This window comes from Takifugu flavidus, chromosome 10 (assembly GCF_003711565.1).
Source record: "Takifugu flavidus isolate HTHZ2018 chromosome 10, ASM371156v2, whole genome shotgun sequence".
Taxonomy (NCBI): Eukaryota; Metazoa; Chordata; class Actinopteri; order Tetraodontiformes; family Tetraodontidae; genus Takifugu; species Takifugu flavidus.
In genome coordinates this window covers 11,417,632-11,444,223 of record NC_079529.1, presented here as the reverse complement: position 1 = coordinate 11,444,223, position 26,592 = coordinate 11,417,632, and the positions used below count along the sequence as shown (strand labels likewise).

The 26,592-nt window shown below is 47.5% G+C and overlaps 4 protein-coding genes across 6 annotated transcripts in view; 1 reads left to right on the top strand and 3 right to left on the bottom strand.

Annotated features, from left to right (window-relative positions):
* Positions 1-4,291, top strand: part of polr3glb (RNA polymerase III subunit GL b) — a 4,662-nt gene extending 371 nt beyond the window's left edge. For 2 of the 3 annotated variants that reach the window (XM_057046533.1, XM_057046532.1), the window contains exons 2-8: positions 284-462; positions 540-669; positions 917-985; positions 2,702-2,758; positions 2,877-2,950; positions 3,406-3,549; positions 3,985-4,291. In XM_057046533.1, the coding sequence (XP_056902513.1) occupies positions 349-462; positions 540-669; positions 917-985; positions 2,702-2,758; positions 2,877-2,950; positions 3,406-3,549; positions 3,985-4,071 (675 nt within the window). In that variant the 5' untranslated portion in view covers positions 284-348 and the 3' untranslated portion in view covers positions 4,072-4,291. The remainder of the gene's footprint in view (positions 1-283; positions 463-539; positions 670-916; positions 986-2,701; positions 2,759-2,876; positions 2,951-3,405; positions 3,550-3,984) is intronic. The other variant, XM_057046534.1, reaches the window with a different exon arrangement.
* Positions 4,292-6,424: 2,133 nt separating this feature from the next.
* bnipl (BCL2 interacting protein like) lies at positions 6,425-11,044 on the bottom strand. The gene is made up of 10 exons (XM_057046531.1): positions 10,936-11,044; positions 9,741-9,821; positions 9,571-9,608; positions 9,147-9,395; positions 8,831-9,025; positions 8,180-8,282; positions 7,444-7,575; positions 7,288-7,374; positions 7,113-7,211; positions 6,425-7,020 (listed from the first exon to the last, which is right to left on the bottom strand). Exons 1-10 carry the CDS (start codon positions 10,959-10,961, stop codon positions 6,996-6,998), a joined length of 1,035 nt encoding a protein of 344 aa, XP_056902511.1. The 5' UTR covers positions 10,962-11,044; the 3' UTR covers positions 6,425-6,995.
* Positions 11,045-11,550: 506 nt separating this feature from the next.
* On the bottom strand, positions 11,551-16,230 carry prune (prune exopolyphosphatase). The gene is made up of 9 exons (XM_057046528.1): positions 16,010-16,230; positions 14,891-14,995; positions 14,620-14,822; positions 14,366-14,550; positions 14,116-14,274; positions 13,698-13,789; positions 13,424-13,582; positions 13,243-13,333; positions 11,551-12,619 (listed from the first exon to the last, which is right to left on the bottom strand). The coding sequence occupies exons 1-9, from the start codon at positions 16,061-16,063 to the stop codon at positions 12,387-12,389; spliced, it is 1,281 nt and encodes a 426-aa protein (XP_056902508.1). The 5' UTR covers positions 16,064-16,230; the 3' UTR covers positions 11,551-12,386.
* Positions 16,231-16,644: 414 nt separating this feature from the next.
* Positions 16,645-26,536, bottom strand: myo1eb (myosin IEb). The gene is made up of 27 exons (XM_057046521.1): positions 25,647-26,536; positions 24,570-24,707; positions 24,223-24,312; positions 23,576-23,670; positions 23,389-23,476; positions 23,043-23,132; positions 22,814-22,945; positions 22,525-22,659; positions 22,303-22,435; positions 22,018-22,214; positions 21,866-21,946; positions 21,481-21,567; positions 21,310-21,396; positions 21,068-21,235; positions 20,832-20,917; positions 20,636-20,717; positions 20,160-20,365; positions 19,943-20,087; positions 19,721-19,835; positions 19,478-19,647; positions 19,247-19,392; positions 18,925-19,071; positions 18,688-18,845; positions 18,549-18,617; positions 18,284-18,473; positions 17,958-18,133; positions 16,645-17,242 (listed from the first exon to the last, which is right to left on the bottom strand). The coding sequence occupies exons 1-27, from the start codon at positions 25,647-25,649 to the stop codon at positions 17,166-17,168; spliced, it is 3,291 nt and encodes a 1,096-aa protein (XP_056902501.1). The 5' UTR covers positions 25,650-26,536; the 3' UTR covers positions 16,645-17,165.
* Between the last annotated feature and the right edge of the window lie 56 nt (positions 26,537-26,592).

Here is a 26,592-nt window from a genome sequence, read left to right as displayed (position 1 = left end):
AGTTTAACAGGTTTCTGTTATTGTCGAAAGAGTGAAGGTAATGAAGAAACATTAGACCTCAGAACATGACCCAGGTCCAGAAACAGAGAGATCTAAGATGTTTTGCTGAATTAGTCCACTAAAAATATTTTAAACTATCAGAGATTAAAATACACACACTGCTGTGCTCCTTGAATTCCTGAACACTCCTGAACTCCTTAGTAGTTGAAGGACTTCCTAGTTTGATTTTATTTTAGTAATTACAGTTTTACTGTTTTCCACATTTGCATCCAACCCTCTGCAGCTCCACCTTGACCAGACCTGATCTGGTTCCTTCCTGCTGGATTCATCTGATCTGATACAATAGCAATGGCGGTTCGAGGGCGGGGCCGAAAGATGATAACGTTCGCCATGGAGACGGTCGGCATCAACAGAGGGGAAAATGCACCGTTGTCTGTCCAACAACCCATGCCTCTGTTTCCTGTAAGATTCCCTTGGCAGAATCCACATGCAGTAACAGGCACAGATGTGCGTCTTGCTCACAGCTGTCTGTTCTGTAGCTACTGGAGCAGAAGCCGCTGCCCCTGATAGGTGGAGAGGAGATGGACTATCTGTTGGCGCTCAAACAGGAGTTAAGAGGAGCCATGAAAACTCTGCCATGTTTCATCCAGCCAGCCACCCCCCACAGAGGTTCATACACACACACACACACACACACACACAGCACCCTTCACTGTGGAGCATCAGGTGCTCATTCCTCGACTGAAGTTTTAGTTATCCTGCTATAGTTTAATTCTAATTCCACTTTTCTGAGTCTGTAGTTGTATCAAGTTGACCAGATAGAGCAACCATTGCTGTGTGACTCCCCACGATAAACTAGAGTAAACAACAGTGAAGTGTTTTATTGTGAACGCACCTGTGTGTTTCCTGTGTGCAGATGTGGAGCGATACTCTGATAAATACCACATTGGCGAGCAAACGGAAACAAGCACACACTGGAACACAGGTACACTACACACACCTATGTTTATGTGTCACTCACAATCTTTACATACACAGGTGAATCCAGCTATGCTAAAAAATTGGACTTTAGCATCTCATCTGAATTTGCTCCTTGTCCCGACGGAGCAAGCCAATAACTGATGCTGTCATCCTTGCCCCAATATGTCACCGTCAAAAAAAAGAAACGTGGATGCAGAGCGCCGAGTGCTCCAAGAAAAATGGTCATCCTTCGGTTTTTTAATGGAAGTGAATGGGAACGCAGTACGTTTGGTGGGGTCACAGCATGTTGCAGTGCTGGAAGTGAAATGGGCAGAGCAATTGGACCCAAACGCGGCACGCTCAGGAAGGTGAGCCAGGTGAATCTAGAGGGGATTCGCACAAAACTCGGGGTCGGAGACGGAAGGCAGAGGTCTTTACCAGGACAGAGGCGAGGCAGGATGGTCAATAACAGGCAGGGTCGGTACCGGGTGATCAGTCCGTAGGAAAACGCTGGCGTGACTCGTGTGAATGCAGAAGACAATCTGGCAGAGAGGGAATGGGAGGCAGGAGCTTAAACACCAGGCTGATACTGATACTGAGCAGGTCAGTGAAATGAGCTCCGAAAGACAGAGAGAATATAACCTTCGTCGCCACTATATGAGTCTTCAAGTCGACAAATATGACAACTTTCAAGGACAGCGGAGAAAAGAGAAGGTGGATGAAGTGTTGTCAGCAGTCTGTTTTTAGTCCCAGCCAAGAGGTCAGTAATGCTGCGGTGAAAGCTAACGATTGCTAACGATGATGCAGCGTCCCCCGTCTGAAACTTGTGTGTGTGTGACCCAATGTGTTCCAGACATGAAGCGGTTCAAAGATAAAGTAACGGGGCTGTTACGGGAGTTCGAGCAACGTATTCATATTTTTGGTGAATAGAAGAAAGATTACAAAGTTTTTTGCCCTCTTCACAGTGATTCTGCCCGTCAACATCCAACTTGAAATAATTGACTTGCAGTGTGGTTCGGATTTGAAGGGCAAATTTGCAGCAGCTGGCTTGGACACGTTTTATCAGAACCTCCAGCCAGGTTGCCCCAACAGCCCTCACTACAAGGCCGATGTCCATGTTTGCAACCACATATCTTTGTGAGCAGATTTTCTCTGTAATGAGCATTAATAAAACAAAGCTGCGCTCAAGGCTGAAACACAGACACTTGAGTCACTTCCTGAAGTTGGCTGTCACTCAGAATGTGCTGATATTGATGCGCTGGTGAAAGCTACAAGATACCAGGTAACAGGAGTCAAATAACCAATGCAACCCGCCTTAAAATAGGTTTGACACCCCTGACCTATTATATCAGACCAGTAAGAGTCAGGCATCAGAGCAGCGTCTCGAACAACTGGAAGATGGAGCTTCCTGCAGCTTTGTCCATCTCTTCCATAAGGGACATGCTACATACTGTCCAGATCAGATCCTCACTCCCCCTTGTGGTGGTGGTGATGAAGAGGCAGACAGGAGCTCTGTATACTCTCCTATTGCATAGTCTGGGTGTTTTAGTCATGGTCATGGAGTCTGGTACGGACGGCACCGATACCAGTTGGACTAACTGGACTTGCACTTTAGTTTCCAGTTACGGTTGGATTGAAGCAACCATCATTTATTGGAGTGTCATGTAAACATGGTGAGTGTCTACTGCAGGTCACAGAAGTATTGTGGCTAAAGTTCAGGTGTTCTGTGATTGTCTGATAGATTGGAAGAGACTCCCCAAAGAGCTCAGAGCTCCTCTCAAGAGACCCTCCAGAGACGGTGAGTACTTTCACTGCTGTACAGTCCAGCACCTAATTAACCAAAGCACTTCCTCGTTACTGTTGGATGACATTGTGAGTGTTGAAGTGACGCTTGTCCCCGTTGGGCGTCCCTGCAGTGATCCGAGAGCAGTCCCACCCCAAGAAGAAGAAATCTGTTCTACAGAAAGAGGAAGTGCTTCTCAAACTGGAGGTGAAAACATTTCCACCCTAAAACCAAAAGAGAGAGAATGTAGTTCAGTAATGAGTTCTTGGTATGTACGCACTTAGCACGGCAGCAACAACGCTTATGCAATAGGAATGAAATAAAATAAACCAGACTAGTTCACATCGTTCATGTTAAGATGAATCTGCAGAAGATTCCTCAGCTGCTTGAAGCAGAATATCCATTTACCTGAACAACCAATGAGGAGCTAAAGCCTGGAGTACAGGTGACATTTCCTGGAAAAAGGTGAGACACCAGACAACTCTGAAAACAACCTCCAGCTAGTCACCGACACTGAGCAGCACCTGGTAATGAAGGGCAGGAATCTAACCATTATTCTTTTATCAAAGCGGTTTGAACACCACATGATAGCGCTCCTGTTCTAACACTCGGTAACCACTAGGGGCGCCACAACATCTGATGCACCCCTCTTTTTGTGCCAGACTCTGGAGAAGAAAGAGGAAGAGCGAGGGAACTCAGGTGAAGAGCAGCAGGAGGAGGAAGAGGAGAGAGAAGAAAAAAAGAAGAAGCAGGAGGAAGAAGAGGCTGAGGGGGAGGAGGAATATGATGAGGAAGAGTTTGAGGAGGTAAAACCTTTTCATTCCCGTTGTGTGCAAATGTCCCAAACACCTGATATTTCAGTACACGTAACCTAACTACTGTTAATATGTTAATAACATCATGAAACATATGTTCTCACTCAGTAATAGTGTGTCACAACTTGTTATTATAATAATAAACATGTTATTATTCAGTATTGACATGTTGTTACTGTGAAAATAAGAGTTATTACTCAGTTTTAGCCAGTCATTATGGTGGAATAAAATGTTACTACTCGGTATTAACATGTAATTACCAAGGAAATAGGACATCATTACTCAGTATTAACACATCGATACATGGAATTAATTGTTATTACTCACTAGTAACATGTCATTACCGTGAAATAAAAGTATTGCTCAGTATTAACATGTCATTACTGTGGAATAAGATTTTTACTGAGGGTTGATTTGTGATTGCAGGAAACCGATTACATCATGTCTTATTTTGATAATGGAGAAGAGTTTGGAGGAGACAGTGACGACAACATGGAGGAAGCCATTTACTGAACCTCCCCCGGCCAACGCGACGTGGTGGAGGTTGATCCTGCGTGTTTGTCTGACCTGATGTGGAGAAACTAAACTCACTGTTCCTACTGTTGTGACTTTATTTGTTTCAGGTTTTAAGTACATTTGAATCAATAATTTATTTACAATTTCATAAATAAATAAAATAATGACATAAATGTATTTGTTTTTTATAAAGTTCACAATAAATGACAGAAAATGACTGAATCTTTCTGGGTGAATTCCTTTTCCTGACTTCCTTTCTACCAGCTTTGTCTCCACGGGCCCACCAATCTCGAGTTACTGCTGTTTTTAACATCTTTCTATTGTTGGTGGAGAAAATAATCTTTGATCATGTGTGTTGTGAATGTTCAGGCTCCAGAAATAACCTGGATCATCTGTCCTCAAATGTTTCTACCAGGAAATCCAGTCGAGGTCAACTTCCTGTCTATCTTTAGTTTCTTTATTTTAGAACCTGCTCTGTAGACCTCAGTGATGTGTTCAGTGTCCCTCAATAATGTGGGTGTTGTGACAATCTCCTTCTGTGTTCCTAAGCTAGCATTATCTTATCTGTTATCACAGGGTTCAGACCAGGATCACTGCAGCATATTTTAGTAGATTCTACAGACAAAACTTGTCAGGTGTTCTGGTAGCAGGGGGGGAAGCAAGAACACCTTCAGAACTTTGCCAAGATACCCCTGAACAAGGTACGAAACCCCTAAATGCCTTTAGTGTTAGGGTTAAGAGGAGGAGGATCTATCTCTCTCTCTCTCTCTCTCTCTCTCTCTTCTCTCTCTCTCTCTCTATATATATATATATATATATATATACAGTATATACACTCACCGGCCACTTTATTAGGTACACCATGCTAGTAACGGGCTGGACCCCCTTTTGCCTTCAGAACTGCCTCAATTCTTCGTGGCATAGATTCAACAAGGTGCTGGAAGCATTCCTCAGAGTTTGGTCCATATTGACATGATGGCATCACACAGTTGCCGCAGATTTGTCGGCTGCACATCCATGATGCGAATCTCCCGTTCCACCACATCCCAAAGATGCTCTATTGGATTGAGATCTGGTGACTGTGGAGGCCATTTGAGTACAGTGAACTCATTGTCATGTTCAAGAAACCAGTCTGAGATGATTCCAGCTTTATGACATGGCGCATTATCCTGCTGAAAGTAGCCATCAGAAGTTGGGTACATTGTGGTCATAAAGGGATGGACATGGTCAGCAACAATACTCAGGTAGGCTGTGGCGTTGCAACGATGCTCAATTGGTACCAAGGGACCCAAAGAGTGCCCAGAAAATATTCCCCACACCATTACACCACCACTACCAGCCTGAACCGTTGATACAAGGCAGGATGGATCCATGCTTTCATGTTGTAGACGCCAAATTCTGACCCTACCATCCGAATGTCGCAGCAGAAATCGAGACTCATCAGACCAGGCAACATTTTTCTAATCTTCTTTTGTCCAATTTCGATGAGCTTGTGCAAATTGTAGCCTCAGTTTCCTGTTCTTAGCTGAAAGGAGTGGCACCCGGTGTGGTCTTCTGCTGCTGTAGCCCATCTGCCTCAAAGTTCGACGTACTGTGCGTTCAGAGATGCTCTTCTGCCTACCTTGGTTGTAACGGGTGGTTATTTGAGTCACTGTTGCCTTTCTATCAGCTCGAACCAGTCTGGCCATTCTCCTCTGACCTCTGGCATCAACAAGGCATTTCCGCCCACAGAACTGCCGCTCACTGGATATTTTTTCTTTTTCGGACCATTCTCTGTAAACCCTAGAGATGGTTGTGCGTGAAAATCCCAGTAGATCAGCAGTTTCTGAAATACTCAGACCAGCCCTTCTGGCACCAACAACCATGCCACGTTCAAAGTCACTCAAATCACCTTTCTTCCCCATACTGATGCTCGGTTTGAACTGCAGGAGATTGTCTTGACCATGTCTACATGCCTAAATGCACTGAGTTGCCGCCATGTGATTGGCTGATTAGAAATTAAGTGTTAAAGAGCAGTTGGACAGGTGTACCTAATAAGGTGGCCGGTGAGTGTATATATATATAAAAATGTATATATATTCATCTTCAGTCACATCTTCTAGCTATGGAACACTGAGGAGGGGGCTGCATGCACAGGAGGAGGCTCAGCAGCCTCATCTGAACTGTCCTGGACTGCCCGCTGGACTCCACTGAGGGACACGACCTTTGACCTCTCCATGGGATGGCAGTGGTCCTGAGCAGCTCCTTCAGCAGTGGATTTTTACACCCGCAGAGCAGCAGGTTCTTCACCCCCACCGTCACACTGACACTGTCAACAGCACCCTGACCACCTTGACAAAACTGGAATTGCTTGTAGTTTAAGATTTGGAGTTTATTTGCTTATTAATAATATTAGGTAGGTATTAATAATTATAATTATATTTTCTTATAGTTATTTGACTAAAACGTAGTCAGAATCAGTAATCATGTTGTGAGTCCAAAACATTTCTCCCTTGTTCTGTTTTTACAACACTTGCTTTAGATGCTGAGCACCTGCAGAGGGGGAGGGGCTTCCGGAGGCCACGCCCCTCGGAGGTGGAGCCACACGTCTGGGAGAAACAGCTTGCTCCTGTTTTCTTAAAGTTCATTGAAGCTGAACTCGACAACGGTGTGAATATTTGTAGATGAACGGCTCGAGGAGCCGTTGCCCGTGTGGAGCCGTGACACCAGCTTTAGAGGGAAGTCCCAAAATCTACATGACTCCAAACTGGAATAGAATAAAAAGGTCAGAGGTTCCTGAGAAGCGGGTACAGGAGCAGAGTCTGGAGAAATCATGCTTGTTTTTTCAGTTGGTTGGAGATAAAAGTTCCAAGAGTACTAGAGCTCCTCGAGACCTTGGACCTTCAGCATTCATCCACACTTGTGTCTCACTCGTGAGAAGATTATCGATGCGACCGCTGATCAAACCTACAGGAACACACAGCAGAATGATTGAGATGATCAAGATGAGAAATGTAGGAGAAAGAAGAGCAGTGGGGAGGAGGGAGGTGGGTTCTCACTGTTGGATGGCATCAGGGATCTGTAGTCGATCTATGGGGATGATTCTGGAGAGATCATGGAGGTTCTGGATGAACCGAATCTTCCTGCTGAACTTGTCACTGTGGAGCAACCTGAGGTGTTAGATGGGGGGGGGGGGGGGGGGTGCGCGTGCGGGTGTGTGTGTTTTATGCAGACCTGATGAAGGGTTTCACGAGTGTGAGCAGTGCTTTGATGTACCAGGCAGGATGGACCACCAACATACCCTTCAGGTCCTTTTTAAGCCTGATGGGGAGGCGGAGTCAGAGAGTTAGAGGAAGTGAAATCAGATCCATGAGAGGAAGGTTCTCGTACCTCCTGTCGATGGATGTGTAGCACTGGTGGAGCCACCTGATGGCAGGCAGTTTGTTCCTGGGGGCCATGGCACATAGGCAGACAAGCAGGTAGTTTTCAGAGACCATCAAATCCAGAGTCCCGACTATGTACCTGCAGTCAGGTGCACAGACCACACCCACATGCAGCAGTCAACACAAAAACAATCCAAAAAGTTCAAAATCTGTAAGAACCAACATAATTCGATTTAGCAAGCAGGCTAATGTGACCAGCTGCAACCAGAATGGTGGCTGGTGGGCCTGTTCAGCTACATGCTAGCATGCTAACACAACTCTCAAATTCTGTCTCATTTGGAAAAGCCAGAGGAAGTGGTCAGCCGGATCTTAGATGACTGGGAAATGGAGGAGAAGAGACGTGCAGAGCTACAAAGGAACAAAGCTGCGGAGCCAAATATTGAAAATATAGAAGCAGACTTGGAGGTAAAGATGATGAGGGATGGTGAGAATCAGGAATGAGAAGATCAGAGGAACAGCACAAGTTAAATGTTTCAAGGTAAAGCCAGGGAGGTCAGACTGAGAAGGTTTGTCCTGAAGACGGACAGAGAAGATGTCAAAAGAATGCTGAGGATGGAGCTGCCAGGCAGGAGGTTCAGAGGAAGACCTGAAGATTTAGGGACATGGTTGAGGACAAGAAGGAAGAGACGAGGATGCAGAGGACAGAGAGATGGAGACAGAGATGGGGTAGAAGAAAAGGTCACCTGAACAGGTTGTCCATGATGTACTCGTAGTTCTCCACCGTGTTCTCTGGGAGGTAGCACAATGTGAAAAGGATGATGGCATTCATCTCGTCTCCATAGTAACCTGAAAGCCCATCAGACGGAGCGCGTCAGTGCTTTTACACTTTTATCAAAATGGATGATTATTTATGTTCAACAAAAGCTGATGCCCATTAAAGTTGTTTTTATTCAAATCGAGTATTTTGCTTTGAAATTAATGGCTCTGGACGTCCAACAGAAGGTCTTCAGACCTTGAGGTTTATGTGTTTTCCACTTTAATTAAACTTTCCAGTTCGTCTCTGAGATGTTTCTACAGCTTGACTGGAGTCCACCTGTCGTTTGTCTCTAGAAGAAGGTCTGAAACCACCTCTCCTCCACAGACGCTCATCATCCAACCTGACAGAGCTGCAGAGCATCTGCCCAGGAGAGCGTCGCCATACCCCCAAATCCAGCTGACTCCCAGAAGAAGGAGCTGCTGCCCAAGCTGCCGCAACAACTCCTGAGTGAAGAGTCTGAAGACTGACTCCAAAGCAGCAGTTTAGCTCTGTTTTACATATTCAGAGAACCTGAAGCCTGGTGTAGGAAGATCAAACTAAATTATGGGGACCACTGGACCATCAGAACCTTTCTGACCTCCATGAGACAGGACCTGCAGGTACGGCTCCAGCACGCTCATGTTCACATGATATTCCTGGCCACAGACGCAGAACTTTCTCCAGCGGCGCCCGCTGCCATCCACTTGGTCCAGCTCCATCAGTCCCTCACATTGCTCCATCACGTTACAGGGTATGACCCTAGCCCCGCCCCTCACCATCCGGGGGAGGTCATCTGCCAGAACAGAGGTCAAAAAAACTCAGACACCCACTTCTGTTGACCATGTGTCCATGTTCTCATTGCTACACAGAAGTACTGCAACGGTCCCAGATCAGGTGGAGGCACCCTTGCTCACCGTCCCACTCCAGGTCGTGGAGGCTGCCTGGCAGGGTTCCAGACTCGCTGTCGGACGGCGTCTCCAGGGCCTCCAGGTTGATGTCGACTGACGGTGTCTCGTCGAATGAAGACGAGAGCGCCACAAAGCCGTCAGCTGGAAGGTCAGCAGAGTCTTGGTGACTCAGGGTGACGCTGAGAGTCGGGGCCACTAGACGCTTTTTGGCTCCGCCCTCAGCTGCTCCTGGCAGGGATAGGTTGATGGGTGGGGCTGAGAGCAGCAAGGGCGGAGTCAGATACATGAGGGTTAGGGCCTCAACAAATTGTACGTAAAACATTAAATATTTAGTATAAATCGTTCTAATGTGCAGGTGCCAAAAACAAAGATGGCTGCTTTGGTATTTCACATTAACAAGCAACTTCCTGTTTCCCCTGCGACCTCTCACCTTCTGCCAGGCTGTCTGCCAAATTCTCAGGGAGAGGCCTGAAAACAAACAATAACAACCAATAAAGCAAATCCTTTTGGTGGGTGTGGCTTTGGCGGTAGCTAATCAGAGTGTAGCTACATTAGCCCAAATAACAACTGAGCCAGAGAAACAGGAAGTGGATGGCTCACCTGGGGAAGCCGTCATCCTGCCACTCCTCCCTCAGCTCCAGGTCCTGGATGTTGGTGGGACCTGAGGAACCTACAGGAGCTCTGCAGGGACAAATCACACCGTGTGGAAACGGACTAAAATCCCTGTCAGCTGTCAGCAGATTCCCAGTCAACCTGTCTAACTGCTCTGATCCTGACAGACACACCTGAGCAGGTGAGGGTGGGAGGAGCTGAGATTTGTTCTGTTTGTTGGGACAGAAGATGAGGTTTCAGGTGACCTCACCTGTTCAGGTCAGAATTGAGGGAAAACTTGGAAAAGAGCATGCTTCAAAATGTTCCAGGAGACATTTTTCCATCCATTGATTTTCCATCTGACAGATTCTATTCACAGAAGAGCTTCGTTTTACACTCCAGGCAAGGTTCTAATTGTACACCAGGGACCCCAGGAGAAGGTTCTTCAGAAAGCCCTGTAGGATTTCCTGGTTTCTCCAAGAAGGTCCATGTGGACATGAACCAAATGGGAAGTTCAAGCAGATTTTTCTACGAAGCAGCAATAAGAGGAAGGACTATAAAAAGGTTAATTTCTTCCTGCTTTTTGGGAATATTGTAGAACACTTTGGTACTTTTTCTTGATGAAGGTTGGTCTATTTTTTATTTTTATACCGTAATCTGTCTGTGTTGAAGAGCACGAGGTTCATGTGAGAACTTGAGGAGTTCCACACTTGTAGGATGATGAAACAGGAAATAGCATATGACCCTTTCATGGATCAGTTCTGTTTCTGATGCCACACCAGAACTCCACATGGGGTCTGCTGAAGGTCCCTGGACAGGAAGTGAGGCGACATCACTTCCTGCAGACAGAACCATCTGAAGCAGCTCAGTGGTGCCTTACTGATGGTCTGAAGGTCTGAAGCTTCAACAGAACATCCTGTGTTAGAACAGGACAAACGCACATCCGTGTACTTCTTTGTGAGGATTTCTATAGAGGACATAATGCAGGTCCCAACCCCAAACCGACACAACCGACCCTGACCCTGACCTAAACCCAGCTCTAACCTCAACCTTCAAACCAAGTCTTTACCCTCAAACAGTCCGTTTAAGTTGTGAGGAGCGGGAATATGTCTTCCCAAAAATGTCCTCGCTTTGCTAGTAGAATGTGTATGTAGAAAGTAGAAGAACGCACAACATAAACACGGGCAGAAATACACAGACGTACCTGTCTTCCGTGTTCTCGGAGCTCATGATGTCACAGTTCTGGCCTGTGTGTGTGACTGGACCTTTCGCTCTCTCTCTGTACAGCTCTGCACTATAACTCAATCTGACTCGCCCTTCCTCTCGTCTAACAGGTTTGGCTGCGTTTCCTGCCGCCCGATTGGTCGATACGCACCTGCTCAGACAGGTAAGGACACTTCTTATTAATATCACCCAATGAGCTGTTGAGTTTCACCATCTTCACATTCCAGTGATTGTCATTTGGGATTATTTTGACGGAAACGCTTTGATATGTGACATCAAAGGTGTTTGAAGACGTTCTGTCACAATGAACGTTAAACATCAGCAGGAGGCCAGAACATCGATATTACGTTTAAAACAGCAGGAACGTTGCGTTCACTAAACTAGTGACCAGTTTAAACCTGAGTCTCAGCCCCCACTTCTCCTGGTATCTCTCTTTACTAGGTTACTAGGCTCCTGCTCCCCCTACTGGTGAGAAAACGAGTCCTGAGGTCAGAGGTCACATTAGTCTGGCAAGATCTCAGGTTACTTAAGATACCATACACGGTTTGCTGGCTAAATACTACAACTAATAGTAAACAGACACGATTGCTGTCAATTAATGAAAGAATTAACTGGTATTTTTATTTTCTTTAAATTCTTGTGCATTATAAACCACAAACAAACCAGAGCTCAAGCCTCCAGCAGCAGCTCATTTCCTCACATGTTCTATAGGATGATACATTTATAGGCAGTAGTAATACAAGGTTACAATTAATACAAGGCCTTGGCCTTTGACCCTCAGAAGATCAACTGTCTAGAATCCAGAACATCACCACAATCGTCTGTTCATTAGTTCATGATCGAGAAAAAATGTAAATCTGTTTATAACGGAGCTGTTGACAGACAGACAGACACAGGGTGTCACATGACCTTGGCAGGGCTGAAAATCGAATTCTGGAGTCTGTGAAAACCAGCACTGTCAGTTAAAACTTAAAATCACAATGACTATAAACGAGGTTCAAAGAATTCTGAGTCGGGATGTTATTGGAAAACAGCAACAGTCAAATGAAGAAACTCGGAATATGTGACCAAAACAAAGACGGCTGCTGTGACGCCACGTCCCCCCGGAGGAACCCGCCTTGCGTCACCAGTGCACCAGCGACGTGGGGAGCCAGAACAGAGGACCACCCCTTCAGAATCAAGCCCACCCAGAGGACCATCCAGCCACCGGGGGCGGGGGGGCTCAACAACGAACATCAGCCATCTTTACACGCCGTCAGTGACCTCACAGGTTCAGGCGTCCACGAGGAACCCGGGTTCTCATTTTATTTTGAAAAACTGTCCTCCAGAGGATTGACCACATGATCAAAGGACAGGAAACAGGGACAGCCGTCGGTCCTCTCTGAGTCCGTTGTACCGTCGCCCCTGTGCCATTTGCTGTTAGCGCCGACGTTACTTCCACCTCCTGTCGGCCATCTTGCTCACTTTGTCCTCTAGGTCTGCAGTGCTGATGCGAGGCAGACCGTCATCCAGAGGACAACCCTCTACCAGGCTGTTCATCGGCGTTGGAGGGACCGCAGACTCCTCCTCCTCCGCCACATCCCGTAGGCTACCATTTTCATCCCACTCCTTCAGGAAGTCTTTAACGAGTGGGAGGAGCTTCTTACGAGACACCAAAGAGTTTCCTGTAAAGGAGAATGCACCTGTAAACTATGACTGGACTGGTGGTGGTCACCGGATTTTTACCCATTATCGGCATCTGTTTATAATTTCACGTTAATCCTTGAATTGACTACACGTGCAAATTATAAAAGTACTGCGGACAGGGATTGTTTACAGCTGTAATGACAGTCGCCCAGTTACCCCACGAAATGCTAGCATGATTACATCAGCTTGTCGTGTTAAAATCCTATGGGCACGTGACAAAGTCGTGCACAGTTTCAATGTACAGCTGACAACGTTGTGGCTTGAGTATTGTTTACATCATTGTTTCATGTTGGGTTGTGTAGTTATCAATATAAGGCAGCGCCGCTAACGCTACAGTTGGTGAGATAGAGCGCCACCTCGTGTTGAGGTGAGATTGTTCAGCTTAAAGGTGACAAACCAACAACTGTTCAATTTGACTGAACATATGAAGTCAGAAGAGGAAATGTTGCTTTTCATAATGGTGTTGGGAATATTACTGTGCTGAAGTTCTACAAACATTACGGTAAACCTTATCGGTTCTGAAATATTGCTGATCGGGTTCACTAACAACATGGTGTCACCTTTAAGGACCTGGTCGATGAAAACGTGTGCAGGTGGTTACCTTGGCGATAAGCTCTGAGGTGTAGATGTGGGCTGCTGATTGGACAAAGATCGAGGGTTTGGTCATGAGCCTGTTCTAGATACTGACTGGCCTGCGACAGAGAACAGTTGTCATGCAACATCAGCGCCAGACGTTTCTGTCAGGTGACGTATTGGGAGTAAACGCAGCGTTGGTGTAGTACCTCGTCCCTCCAGGCGGCGTTGTGGCTGTACACAGCCAGCTCTCTGATTGGCTCTTGTCTCTCAGTAAAGGAAATTGTCATCAGCAGCAGCAGGTCCAGCCCAAACTTTAGACAGAAGTCCAAGAGTTCTGCATCCAAGCCCGCTCTCTGCAGGAAGTCCTGACACACGCACACGCACACACACACACACACACACACACACACACACACACACACTGTTGTAGAGATACCTAGCGTGTACGGCAGAGTGCAGGACTGAATGCAGTACACTCACCTCCAGGGTGACGTACAGAACCGACACAGCGAGGTTCAGACTTCCTGACACTGACTTCATGTCCTTCATCAGCATTTGTTCAGTGTTCAGACCTGAAAGAAAAATGAATGAATGAATCCTGCACAGGTGAGTAGCGTTGCTTCAAAGTGGAACTACACCCCTGGGTTTTGGCTGATGAGCGTTTATGCTGGCGGGGCTCCTGGACCGGTTGAGATACGCCCAGAAACTCTCCGACAGCTTCCATCAGAGCCAAATTTGATTGTAATAGCTGGATTCCAACCCATAGAGGGCGTCATTTAAGAGTTGGAGCAGAATCAGTCACCAACCCAAATACGTGGTTTATAATTGAGGATTTCTGTCATTTATTTTCCTAATACTTCTCTCCCCTCTCCTCTGGAGGTGACGCGCTGTGACGTACCTGAGACATCAAACTTGGCGTTGTTCAGCGTTTGGAAGAGAGCGCCCCTCGGTGGCAGATCAGGAAAACGACTCTCCAACGCTGCGGCGAACTCTGAATCTTTTGGAGTTACTTTACCTGCCGATGGGGTCATGTTGACACAGTCCAGCACCACAGCCGCTAAACACGGTGCAGCACACACACAGGTCACAGAATGTAAACACACGCGTGCGCGCACACACACTCACTTCAGGACATCAGGTGACTTTACCGTAAAGCAACTGGGCTGCTTGTTGGTCCAAGACGTCCGGAGCTTCCTGCAGGATACGTTCTGTGACCAAGGTAGCGCAGGACCCCACCGTCTCCACGGTGACAGAGCAGGTGGACGAGGGCTCTCTCTCCAACAAGTGATGGTCGATCACCTCCACCACTGCCTCCTCCAGGCTGTGGTCGCAACTACAGAGACAATGGAAGGGGTGTCCAGTTAAGGCCAGCTGGCTGTGCTTGTTTCAGGCCTGGAACTACCTGGGTAGAACATTGTGGTCCACGAGCGTCAGCTGTAGGCGTCCAGCTCTGAGCAGCGCCTGCAGGTCCAGCTGGTCTCTGAAAAGCAGCATATCTGGAGACAGGCTGACCAGTCGTAGCAAGGCAAGGTTATCCGGACGCAGTACCAGGTCCGACTGACGGATGTTTAAGAGGGGGACAGGAAGCGTGTCGCTCCGGACAGTCTGATGGAGACAGAAACTGGGGTTTAACCAGGATTAAAATAGCTGGACGGAGCAGAGGGAAACCTTACCTTGGACAGGAAGTAGGCGTAGACCAGCGAGCAGACCATGGAGTCAGTGTCACAGGCTTCATTCCCAACAACAACGTGAAAGTGAGCAGCGGTCTGATCCCAGTTCTGAAGAACGTCAGAATGTCAAAGGATGAAGATTCCTGGAGCTAATTAATAATCATCTTGATAACATTTGTTTCATTAGTCACACTATGCTTTACAGTAAAAACAGCTGTCCAGTTCTCTATTATTATTATATTAGCTCCACTTCAGCTTCCAGGCTGGTATATTAGCTTGGGTTTTTATCCAGTCATAGTTCAGCTAGCTCCGGTACCAACAGGCTGCCGAGGCCAGAAGTGAACGGGCAGGATCGGCTGTAGCTCCGCAGGTCTCGGCCTGCTAGCATGAGGCCAGCAGGAGCTCTTATGCTGAACGTGACGCGTATTGATAGAACGCAACAGATAAACTGTCCCAGAGCCACTGACGTCTTCTGTAGAAAAGAAAGGTTGGGTTTTATCGTCAGATACTGTGGAGGAGGTCCCTGTTGGTGCGTTCAAGCACGGTTTTCTTCTTTTTAATATATTTGTCATTTTATTTTTAATATATTTGTCATTTTATTTTGTGGTATTTGACCCCATGGTCACTTATTTTTGCTCTTGTATGCTCTCAAAATCAAATGTTCTTTTTTCTTCGGTCTTCAGTGAAGAGCAACAATGTGCAGTTTATTGGACAGTTCACGCTGACATGTGTTCCTTATGGTGGACTAATTGAAACTTTGTTGACTAATCGCTTAATATCACCCTTTATTTTGATAGGTGATATTATTTTACACCCCTTCGAACGAGCTTATTGGTCTTAATGCTCTGTAAATGAAGCGTTGCTGGGCCAGCCTATAATAAGGTGACTGTTATATTATGGGGTGTATTATGAGGTGAAATCTACAGCCCACCACGTGTTTCATTAAATGACTTTTAATCAAAACTCTTAAGTCTAATTCAACACTCCGAACACAAGGAACAAGTAGCTGTTTTTAACAGAAGAAAAAATGATGCGTCATTATTAGGATGGAAGTCATGTTTCAGTCAAAATAGTGAGTGAACCTCAGAAGTCTGTGCGTGTGCGTGTGCGTGTGGGAGAGACCTGCACAGCTCGGCGGCAGCTCGACAGAAACTCCTCCATCTTTGGCTGGTCCATTAGCTGCTAGCTAACTCTGGCTGGACGGTCGCACGATCCCGCAGGAGGAGCTCAGACAAAAGTCTTTCGGTGGCGCATGTAACCGACTCTGCGCGTGACTCCCGCAGATCCCGCAGTGTCTATGGCTCCGCAGACGGGTAAAGGGTCAGGATGCCTTTAGGGAGCAATAGTAACGTGGGGAATGCGAGTTGCGCCTAGCTGTTCCTGATTATTTCGACATTTCGAGGAACCAACTCGACATAATACTAAAGGTTCAAATGTGTTTCCTTTAATGTTCTTCTCCTGAGTCTCCGTGAAGCAAATTAATCCTTTGGGTTCATTGCATCCCTTGTTAAAATGACATTTTGTTTTCACATAATTAACTTAATATTTTGACATCCGAGGCTCGGATCCAAGGGTTAGCATTTAAATAGTTTGTTTTTCCCCACTGGAGGCATTAACATACTTTAAGTATAAATATATATTTTTCAGGTTATTCTTTTTAAATCCGACGTCTGAAGAACCGGAAAACAGTTTACCAATGGAACTCTGGGTAATGGGGTCTTATTATTTCAGCTCTTTTGTTTTCACGAATAACGATGTTCTGGGTTACCACATTCTCCAGTTTATTACATGTCGTTTTCTTAAAGACCATAAAAAGAGTAATTTGGATTCATAACTAGTGAGGAAAGGCACAGCCTGTTTGTCAGTCTCAGGGTCAGGTGGATGATGGTCAGAGCTAACATGATATTTAGTAACTCAGCAGTCTAATATCTCCTGTAGAATATTCAATTATTTCAAGTATAACAAGAGTTTCAGCTACTTTATTTTATATTCCAGAGCTTTGACCTACAGCAGTGAATTGAAGTGAATTTCTTCATTCCAACATAATAGTAGTGAAACTTCTGGGTGGTATTTCATGACTGGATTCTTGTTCCACAGTGACACAGCAACACAGTTGAACTGCTTATCAAACCCATGTCTGATTGGAGGACCTCTGTCACCTGACCCACTCTGACTTCAACACACGTGGCTGTTACAGATAAACCCTAACATCCCCATCAGCTGCTGTGTTGGATGCTCTGGTGGACTTGGCACCCTCTGCAGGACTTGTGTGTGGGTATTACATCTTCTCCACATAGTTTCCAGGAAACATCCCTTCTCTTCCCCGCAACCGACCGAACCACCAACCGGACGGATCTGCAGAAAATACAAAGAGGATGAGTGAGTCTGGATGAGAGATGGAAGGAGTTTATTAGTTTAGTTTCACAGGTGAATCTGGTCAAACACAACTATCAATGACATCATGAGTGTGTTCCAGCTGGGTGTCCACAAACCCATCAGAGAGATGTCACTTCTCCCAGAGTGTCGGTTTACTGCTGGTTCCTGAACCTTTGCCAGTAGACTGGGGGGCTGGACCTTGAGCTATTAGGCCCCATGCTGGGCCAGCAGGTCCCTGTTCAGTTATGGGAGGATGACTCCCTCTATACTTTAAGATAAAGGTGAAAACCTTCCTCTGCTAGAGTCACTGCTTCTTTAGCTACAGTCACAGTCTGTTATTTTCTCTCTACCCTTCTCCTCCTCCTTTCTCCATCAGTCCCTCACCAGGAAGGTCCCCCATATCAGCCCCATATCAGCCAGTTCAGGACTGCTCAGGACCTGGACTTAAGGTTTCTGTAAAACACCTTGGGATTTTTATTTTTGGGGCACTTTATTTCTTTAACAATGTGAAGAAAAACATCTGTTCATCCCTCATCTGTCCTCAACAATCCTAAAAGCAGACCAACAACTGACTGATTTCTGCTGCTTCCTCCCAGCTGTGGAGCCAATTGAGCGGAACCTGTAGAACGAAGCTGCAGCTCGAGGAGGAGAACTGCAGATCGGGTCATGAGAGCAGTATTTGCAGTACCGGTACCTTCGGAGTGTATCTCAATGACATCATCGGCATTAAAGCTGAGCTCATCGGTGTCCTGGGCATCGTAGGCGTACAGAGCGCGACACTGCGGGACGCGGGGCTTTGGTTTGGGAGCAGGTTTAGGGCGGCCCACTCCAGGAAGTGGCTTTACCTCTTTGGACCGCCGGCGCTGCAGCCTGCCATGGACAGAACCTTTTAAAAATTTCAACAAACTGAGGTGGAAAAAGATGAGAACTCTGAAATGTTGCTTCCTGCTGTTGATAGATCAGCATTTGCTCCTCATGGTTCTCCTATCTGGCCTGACTGGTCGTGACTCTCAGCCTCACCCTGCAGCACCTTGGTCAGGGACCTCCATGAAGCCCATGTCGTGGCTGTGGGGCAGCCTGTTCTCCCATCGGTTCTGACTCTGGAGGCGGGGAAGGCTCGGCTGTTCCATACTGGACTGCTGTCTCAGCAGGGAGCCACGCGATGACGCCGATGCCCTGTGGGGGGCAGTGTTCTGCCGGGAGTCAGCAGCTGAAAGACAAAAGCAGGAGTCAGACTCGCACTGACTGCAGGATTCTGGTACCTGGAGGGGTTCTGTTCAGGTACCTGAGTTAAACTGGCTGGTGGGCGCATGGCTAATGTAGCGACTCTTTCGGTTATCCTTCCTTGTTGGTCCTACAAAGCAAACACAGTGAGGTGGGGGTGTGACACTCGTGAATCAAGTGTGACGTCAGCTAGACCTTACTGGAGCTTTTTGGTAGACCCGGTCCAATGGAGACCTGCAGGACCTTCCCAGCGGGCTTCAGGATGGCCTCGTCGCCCTGACCCAACTGGAACTGAATCTGTCTGGACCCTGAAGAACTGAATGGACCCCAGCCCCCCTTCTTCACCTTGAATTCCAGACTAGAGGACAGACAGAACATGTGGAACCCGTGTCCTCTCAGCACATCCGAATGTTTTAAATCAGACTGGTTCTACTGACAGGTTGTTGAATTTCAGAGGCAGCTTCTTCTGGGTTTTCTCCTGATAACGTTTGACCAGCAGACTCAGGAACTCGGTTTTGAAGATGCTCTGAAGAACGCTGTCATACTCTTCTTCATGGATGATAAAGATGTCATCCTGCAGTGTGCTGAGAGAGACAGGAGTTGAGACAGTCCTGCTGTAGCCGAGGTTCTGGTTTCAGTCTTGAGTAGTATTTCTAGTTTCAGACTCTGTTCTGACTGTTAGAAAAAGCCTTTGGAGTAAAGACTGTGGTTCAAACGTGGTTCCTGTCCAATATCTAGACTATTCTAATGAACTGGTACCTCAGTGAAACCGACTGGATCCTGTTGAGCTCAATCTTTCTCTTCAGAACCTCCTGGATCTGTCCTTTGTCTGGTCCCTGCTTCACCTTCTCTCGCCCAATCACGTACAAGAACTTGGAGGTGAGGATGAGATCTCGCTTCACAGTCTGTGAGACAGAGACAGGAAATGTGTTTGTGTTCTGATTGGCAACTAAAATACCTCATTTACATCTAAAAGTTTTTCGTTTTTACCTTGAACCTCCGGTCAAACTTCACCACCACGTCAGCAAAGTCGATCCGTTCTCGGCGGCCGACGAAGCGGCGAATCTCCGGACGACCGTCCGTCCCGATGTAGTCGCCCACAAAGTTCCTGTTGATGCTGTTTTTCCGACGTTCCTTTTTGTTCAGCAGGATGTCCGATGCTGGAAGGAGAAGATGGCATAAGTGAGGAGATGGAGCAGCGCAGGAGTCGGCCACATGGGGGCGGCATCTCACCTTCCTCCCTCATCTTCACATACTTGCGAACAGCGACGTGTTTACGCCATGCCTTCTGGATGACCCGAGCATAGCCGTTAAACTTCCTCTCCCTCATTTCCTCCAACAAGAACAACTACACAGACAAAAAAAACACCATTTCAGAGGAATTCTGGGATCTAGTCGGGAGAGTCAGGGTTTGACAGGATATGCTTAGGACGTCTTGGTCTGAGGTTTTTCTACCGACTCTGGAGCTTTGATAAAGACTTTGGTCTTGCCCAGCTGGAACTGGTCCTGGTCCATGTTGACAGAGTTGAGGAGGTGCAGGACTCCCTGGCGCTCCTCCCCCCTCCAGTAAGGCCAAGACTCCTTGGTCAGAATGGCGTACCTGGGATGGATGCATTTCTGTGAGCCTATGTCACACTCGTCTCTCAGAATATGAGCCTCTCTGAACCCTGACCTGTGAAGGAACTTATTGAGAACCCGCCGATAGGCGTATCCTGCGCGGCGGACTCTGATGTTCTCCCGAAGGCCCAAATACTCCACCTGGTGTTTAACCCGATTCTCCTCCCAGTCCCGGGGACGTTTGGTCTCGTTGGGTTTGATGCAGCGGATGTAGTGAGGCGTGCACTTCATTAGAGTCATGACCAGACTGTTGGCTTGTTTCTGGAAGAGGAAGGAGAGCAACTGATCATATCTGTTGAATCACATTCTGATCAATCGTCAATAAGAATAAATAAAACAGCATCAATTTCCCAAAAGAGGTCTTTAACCGTCCTTCTGGAACCATTCCAGGCATGAAGGAATGTTTTTACAGACCTCGCTCGCATGAGGCTGCAGAACATTTTACAACCAAGAGCGTCCCCGTGACGTCTCTGCCAGGCAGCACCCATCTGTCCAGGAGGGGGCGCCACTACTGACAACAACCTCTCTCACCTTGATTTTAGAGCTGGCAGTGCTTGGACGCCCTCTCTTCTCTGCCTCCAGATTCTCAGGAAACAACGCTCTGATAAACTGACTGACCACAAACACAGCAGACATCAGTGATATCACCTCCAGGAGTCTCACACACACACACTCACACACACACACTCTCTCTCTCACACACACACACACACACACACACACTTACAACTCACTGCTCTGCATCAACTCGATGATGTCATTAAACAAGACATCTCTGTTCCTCTCACAGAATCCATAAACATCATATGATACCTGGACACAAGGACAGACAGGTGAGCAGGCGGACAGACAGGTGAGCAGGCAGACAGACAGGTGAGCAGGCAGACACAGGTGAGCAGGTGGACACAGATGGGCAGGCAGACAGGTGAGCAGGCAGACAGGTGAGCAGGCAGACAGGTGCACCTTCCCAGCGTAGTGATGGATGATGAATCCTCTGTTCCAGCTGCTGAAGTGTTCATGTGATCCAACTTGCCCCTGAAGCTTCTGCAGCAGCGTCTGGTCCGCCCCCTCCCCTTTAGCGTGCATGGTGGCGCACACGTCATCCAGGATGCTCATCACCCCAGGAGGATTCTGGGTAAGGACCCGACGTTCAGCTCAGCTCAGCTCCCACCGTCCCCCACAATCATAGTGCCCACAAACCTCACCAGTTTGGACTCGATGAGGTCACAGACCACCTTGTTGTTGAAGTAATCGATAGGGGTCCATTTGATCCCTTCCTGGACATACTCCTCCTGCAGATGCAGCAGATGTGTCCTGGATGTGTCCTGGAATGTGTGTCCAAGGACAGGACGTGGCAGCGGTCAGAGGGAGCTCACCTGTTCGGCCTTCAGCGTCAGCTCGATGAAGATCTGCTGCAGCTTCTCGTTGACAAAGTTGATGCAGAACTGCTCGAATCCGTTTTTCTGTAGGAGACAAGTTCCATCCCGCTGAATCATCGACATCATCTACATGCTGCGACGTTTAAAAACATGGGCCCGTGTCGGTTCTTCATTCAGGTGGTCCAGTAGGGTTCCTGCAGAACCTGGGGTCCGTCTGTTGCACCGCTGCCGGTCAGAACCCAGAGGAACTCGGGTCTGTCCCCGTCTCAGACCTGGAGCCGTGTCTCAGATGAGAAACATCTGTCCAGTGGTCTCTCTGATGCTCCTTTTCTGCCACCATGTTATCGTTGGAATCAGATTTTAATCACATGATTGATCTCACCTGAAAAATCTCGAAGCCGTAAATGTCCAGAACGCCGATGTTGAGCTCCTCCTGCTGCTTCTGCATGGCTTTATTCACGCTCTGATGGACACACAATCACGGAACTCTGGCGTCTGAAGTTCAAAGGTTCTCAATGCCAAGAGCGAACTTACGTCCACCAGGTAGTCAAACAGGCGGGTGTACAGCGCCTTGGACAGGGCGTCTCTGGTGAAACACGCCTGCTCCGTGTTCAGGGTCACCGAGATGGACTCCGTCTTCCCGCCCCACTTACTGTCCATGATCCTGCTGGTCAGCTTGCAGCAGAGGCCGTCCTGAGAGATTCCCAACAGGAAGGACGGGAATGCCAGAACTGGAAACAGAGCGCTCCTGTCAGCCATGGCAGGTAATGCCGAGTCAGCAGATCCCGACCCCGACCCCGAGCTGCTGCCGTCACTCACAGTCTTGGCTCTCCACCACGGCGTAGTTGTTCTCCTCCCTGAAGCTGATGTTTCCCAGATGAAGAATTCCCGCAACCAGCTGGAGAACCGAGTCCTGCTCGTCGGCCGTCAGACCCACCACAGACATGGCCTCCTGGCAGACAGGAAGTGACCCGAATAAAGACGGCAGCCCCCTTTATTCTCATGAGCATATATGAGCATCTAACTAAGAGGGGGGAATACCATGGTGTCACAGAACTCCTTCTTATCGTCTACGTCCTCCACGGTGTAGCTTCCTGATTGGTTCAGGTAGAAGTAGTAGTCCGGGGTCGTGATGCCAAGGTTCTGTCTCTGCTCCCCACTGGACCCCGACAACAGCTGAGGCCCAAGGTCAGAGGTCAAACAAAGGAAATCCCTGAACAACTCCCAACATCTACAGTTGATCTCAGTGACAGCAGAGAATGTTCCTTCAGGAGAACCAGACCAGTGTCGTCCTACTCTGAGATGGTGGAACCACGTTGTGTTGCAGTACCTGGTAGTAGATGTGGAAGTTTCTCTCACCGGTGTTCTGGGACACAACACGACTTTTCTCCAGCAGGAAGTTGGAGATCTTGCCTCCATCAGGAGCTCCTCCTCGACTGAACTGGATCTCAAAGTACTTCCCCTGTGGGGAGCACACACACACACACACACACAGGTAGACAATGTCCACAGGTTACCAGTGGACCATGGTCACACAGCCAGAAAGCAGGCGGACTCACAAATCTGCTGGAGTTGTTGTTTCGGACCGTCTTTGCATTCCCAAAGGCCTCAAGCAGAGGGTTGGACTGGAGAATGATGTCTTTGACATGCTACACACGCACACACACACACGCACACACACACACACACACACACACACGCGCACACACACACACACAGAGTGTTTCAGCAGTACAGTGACAGCAGCTATGACCTGGACTCAGAAGTGTGTGTGTGTGTGTGTGTGTGTGTGTGTGTGGTGTGTGTGTGTGTGTGTGTGTGTGTGTGTGTGTGTGTGTGTGTGTGTGTGTGCGTGCGTGCGTGCGTGCGTGCGTGCGTGTGTGGCTCGTGTCACTCAGCACCTACCTGAACTCTGTCTCCTCCTCCCGACACCTTCGAGACGTAGCTCATGATGTACTTGGCAGCAACAGTTTTTCCAGCACCACTCTCCCCACTGAGAGGACAGAGCCCAGTTACACGTGCACGTTCTATCTGTATATAAACTATTATTGTGTTAATAACAGACAGAAATCCTCCACCAAGTCCCGCCCACCTGATGATGACACACTGGTTCTCACTGTCAATCATCATGTTCCGGTACATGTTGTCAGCCAAAGCATAGATGTGAGGGGGGTTCTCATACTGGGCCTGGAGGAGGATGGTCAGAACAATCAGGAGACAACAGCAGGACATTCCTTATTTTACTTGGTATTTTTACTGTATTTTTACTCCCTCAGTTTTTTAGTTTTTCAGTTGTGTGTGAGTGTGAGTGTGTATATGAGTGTGTGTGCTTATATATCTCATGTATGCATATATGTGGGGGTGGGAGGGTCAGGGTTTTTCTTGTCCTTCTTCTTGATTCTCTTGTTTCTTGATTTTCCTGTTTCTCTTTGTTGTTTTTATCCTTTGTGAGGCACTTTGTGCTACCCAGGGTATGAAAAGTGCCATATAAATAAAGATTGAATTGAATTGAATTTGTGGAGCATAACTGTGATGTTAGGAAAGGTGAGAGAGCTGGAGTCCTCATCTCTGCTGAGGACTCCAGCCATAACTGCATCAACATGTTAACTTTCCGACAAGGGGAAACAACCTAGTTAGCACAGCAAGCAAGGGCGAATAAAATAAAATAAATTAAATGCATTGTTTCGTTGGTTGTTGGATGGATGGATGGATGGACGTTGGATGAAGGTATAGTCTCACCGCGCCCTGGTAAAGCTCCACTTCTCTGTCGGTGAAATATGGAAGTTGTTTAAATGGATTGACAGAAATCAGAACTGGGCCGATGTAGGTCTGGAAGGAAGAACTGGGTCAAGGGTCCAAAGCACAGACATGAATCAGGCCCTTAACCAAGACCACCGGTACGGGGACCCTGTTGCCCTGGGAATCTGATCAAACCACTGAAACTTCAGATGTGTTCATCTGCTAGCATGAAGGATAATGATGATCGCCAGCTAGCAGAGTTAGTTTGCTAACATAGCTAACAGCCTGTTGGCACATACGGATCAATAACTGGACTGAGATTTTAGCTCTACTTTGTGTAAGGATACAAAGATGTAGTCGTCCATGTACCGCTTCTTCAGGTTTTCTGTGATAGCATCTTCCGTGATCTTGGACAGCAGCACCATGTCGTCCACCCCACTCACCTTCACATTCTGAGCTTGCCAGTGGTAATATTCTTTACTTCCCTGTGGGGGCACAACACAAAGACGCTTAGAACTTGTAACATTTGTAATGGATCATTATAATCATCAACTTTGACATCTACCATCGCTAACCTCCCCAACAGCTCAACCAGCTCCAGCCCTAAATGCCGTTACCCAGGAGAAGGAGCACGACATAACGCCGAAGAGACTCCTAGATTGCTGATATTGAATGTTGTACTTTGTTGTTCTTTATTAATTTACCATTCAAGGGCACCGGCTGCTTGTGGTCGAGTCTATGTCCTGCTAAAGGTCTCTGAATGAGGTCGGTGAGGGACCAGTTCAGGTGGGAGCTGCAGGCCGTCCCCACCGGGCTGGATTGGGCCTTCACAGGTTACTCACATGCTCCTGGATTCCCAGAATTCTTTCCATCAAGTTTGATCATGCCAGACCACAGAGGTGTCTCAACATGTGCCTCAACAGCCCCGCAGTGTGTGTCTGTGTGTGCTCCGTCTCCATATATGGAGACATGTCAGAAATGGAACACAGGGGACATCTGTGTCCTCGTGTGGACAGAAAGACAGAACTGTGGAGTATGAGAAGCTTCTCCAGTACAAGTGAAAACAGCATCAACCCTCCTGCTGCTCAGCATGAATATTTGTTCCTGATGACTTACTGCTGCCATCACTCATGAGCAGCGGCGCCACTTGATGCGGTTACCATGGAGACTGCAGAAAAGTCCTTTTTCTTCCGTGTGTAATTAAAGACGGTTGTGCTGAATGTTTTTAATGACGTTAAATGTTATTTCAGGTGAGAATTGGCTGAGTTTGGTTGTGTTCTGTGTTCCAGATGCAGGTACACAATCTCCACCCAAAAGTACAAGAATCAAGAAAACAAATAAGGACCAAACTACCAAAACCAACCCTGGAGCGGTTAGCAGGCGCAGCAGAACACACAAGGAGGTGACAGACCCACAGGACTCACCATGGCTTGTCTCAGCTCCTACTTCCTGTTTGTGGGAAAAGTTGAGGAATCTTCAGTTGGCCTCAGGTGAGTTCAGGTCTCGGGAGACCAGAACCTGGATCAGTTTTCTCCAAATAAAGTGGGTTCAGGTCCACAGTTCAGAGCGATTCTGCCAAATTTGACATGTTTCCCTCCACTCTGTGTTCTGCCTGTCTTCTCTTCCTGCAGCGTCTTAACTCCCTGCAGGTGTTGGCAGGTGAAGCTCCACCTCCTTGTGCCTGTGGAATTCTGGGTAATGGAGTCTCTCTCGTCTCCTGGGCACTGTCCAGGCGCAAATGAACATAACCCTCCAGCCTTCTCTGTTTCTAGGAACTCCCAACACATGAAGTTAAGCTAATTCAGTTGCCCAGAGGCATGATGGGCATTTTTATGTGATGAGCTGCTTGTGGGTGACACAGTCCCGGCCTCAACCCATGGAGGGATCGGGGAGCGGTCTGGCGAGTCCAAAGGTTCTCCTGATTCACTCATTAACCGTCTCTCCAAACGTAAGCCGATTGCTCAAGATAAAAGTGCAACTTTGCGTCATCAGGAAACCTTGTTCACTCACCAGCAGCTTCTCCAGAGGGTTCGACTGAAGAGGCTGGTGAACAGGCAACGTTGCAACGATGTGGGACCCACAGCCAAAGATCCACACAACGGTCCTCAGATCAGAACCAACAACCCCTTTACCTTATGAGTGGCTGCCAAAGGGTGAAGTGGTGGAGGACAAAGACCAGGAGAGGACAGAGGTGACAGCATTGAGATGATGAGAAGAACAAGCACAAACCTGAAAACATCCACGCGTTCACATGCAGATTAAAACAGGAGAACTTTGTCAAGTGGGACTTAATACAACAACAGGAACCTCCAGTGATATTTTTATTTCCAAACACCAAGATCTGGTCATCAGTTCCAGACCTTCACCAGA

What these genes read in the sequence shown, in the direction of transcription:
- bnipl (XM_057046531.1), bottom strand. Translation starts at nt 10,961, where the DNA reads ATGAGCTCCGAGAACACGGAAGACAG. An exon ending in TCCGAGAACACGGAAGACAG is followed by an intron (nt 9,822 to 10,935) that starts GTACGTCTGTGT and finishes TTGTCCCTGCAG; the next exon opens with AGCTCCTGTAGGTTCCTCAG. An exon ending in TACACATCCATCGACAGGAG is followed by an intron (nt 7,375 to 7,443) that starts GTACGAGAACCT and finishes CCTCCCCATCAG; the next exon opens with GCTTAAAAAGGACCTGAAGG.
- prune (XM_057046528.1), bottom strand. Translation starts at nt 16,063, where the DNA reads ATGGACCAGCCAAAGATGGAGGAGTTTCTGTCGAGCTGCCGCCGAGCT. An exon ending in GCTGCCGCCGAGCTGTGCAG is followed by an intron (nt 14,996 to 16,009) that starts GTCTCTCCCACA and finishes GACGTTCTTCAG; the next exon opens with AACTGGGATCAGACCGCTGC. An exon ending in AGCAGCCCAGTTGCTTTACG is followed by an intron (nt 14,275 to 14,365) that starts GTAAAGTCACCT and finishes CACCGTGTTTAG; the next exon opens with CGGCTGTGGTGCTGGACTGT.
- myo1eb (XM_057046521.1), bottom strand. An exon ending in CGTGGTGGAGAGCCAAGACT is followed by an intron (nt 22,215 to 22,302) that starts GTGAGTGACGGC and finishes CTCTGTTTCCAG; the next exon opens with TTCTGGCATTCCCGTCCTTC. An exon ending in ACGGCTTCGAGATTTTTCAG is followed by an intron (nt 21,568 to 21,865) that starts GTGAGATCAATC and finishes TGTCTCCTACAG; the next exon opens with AAAAACGGATTCGAGCAGTT.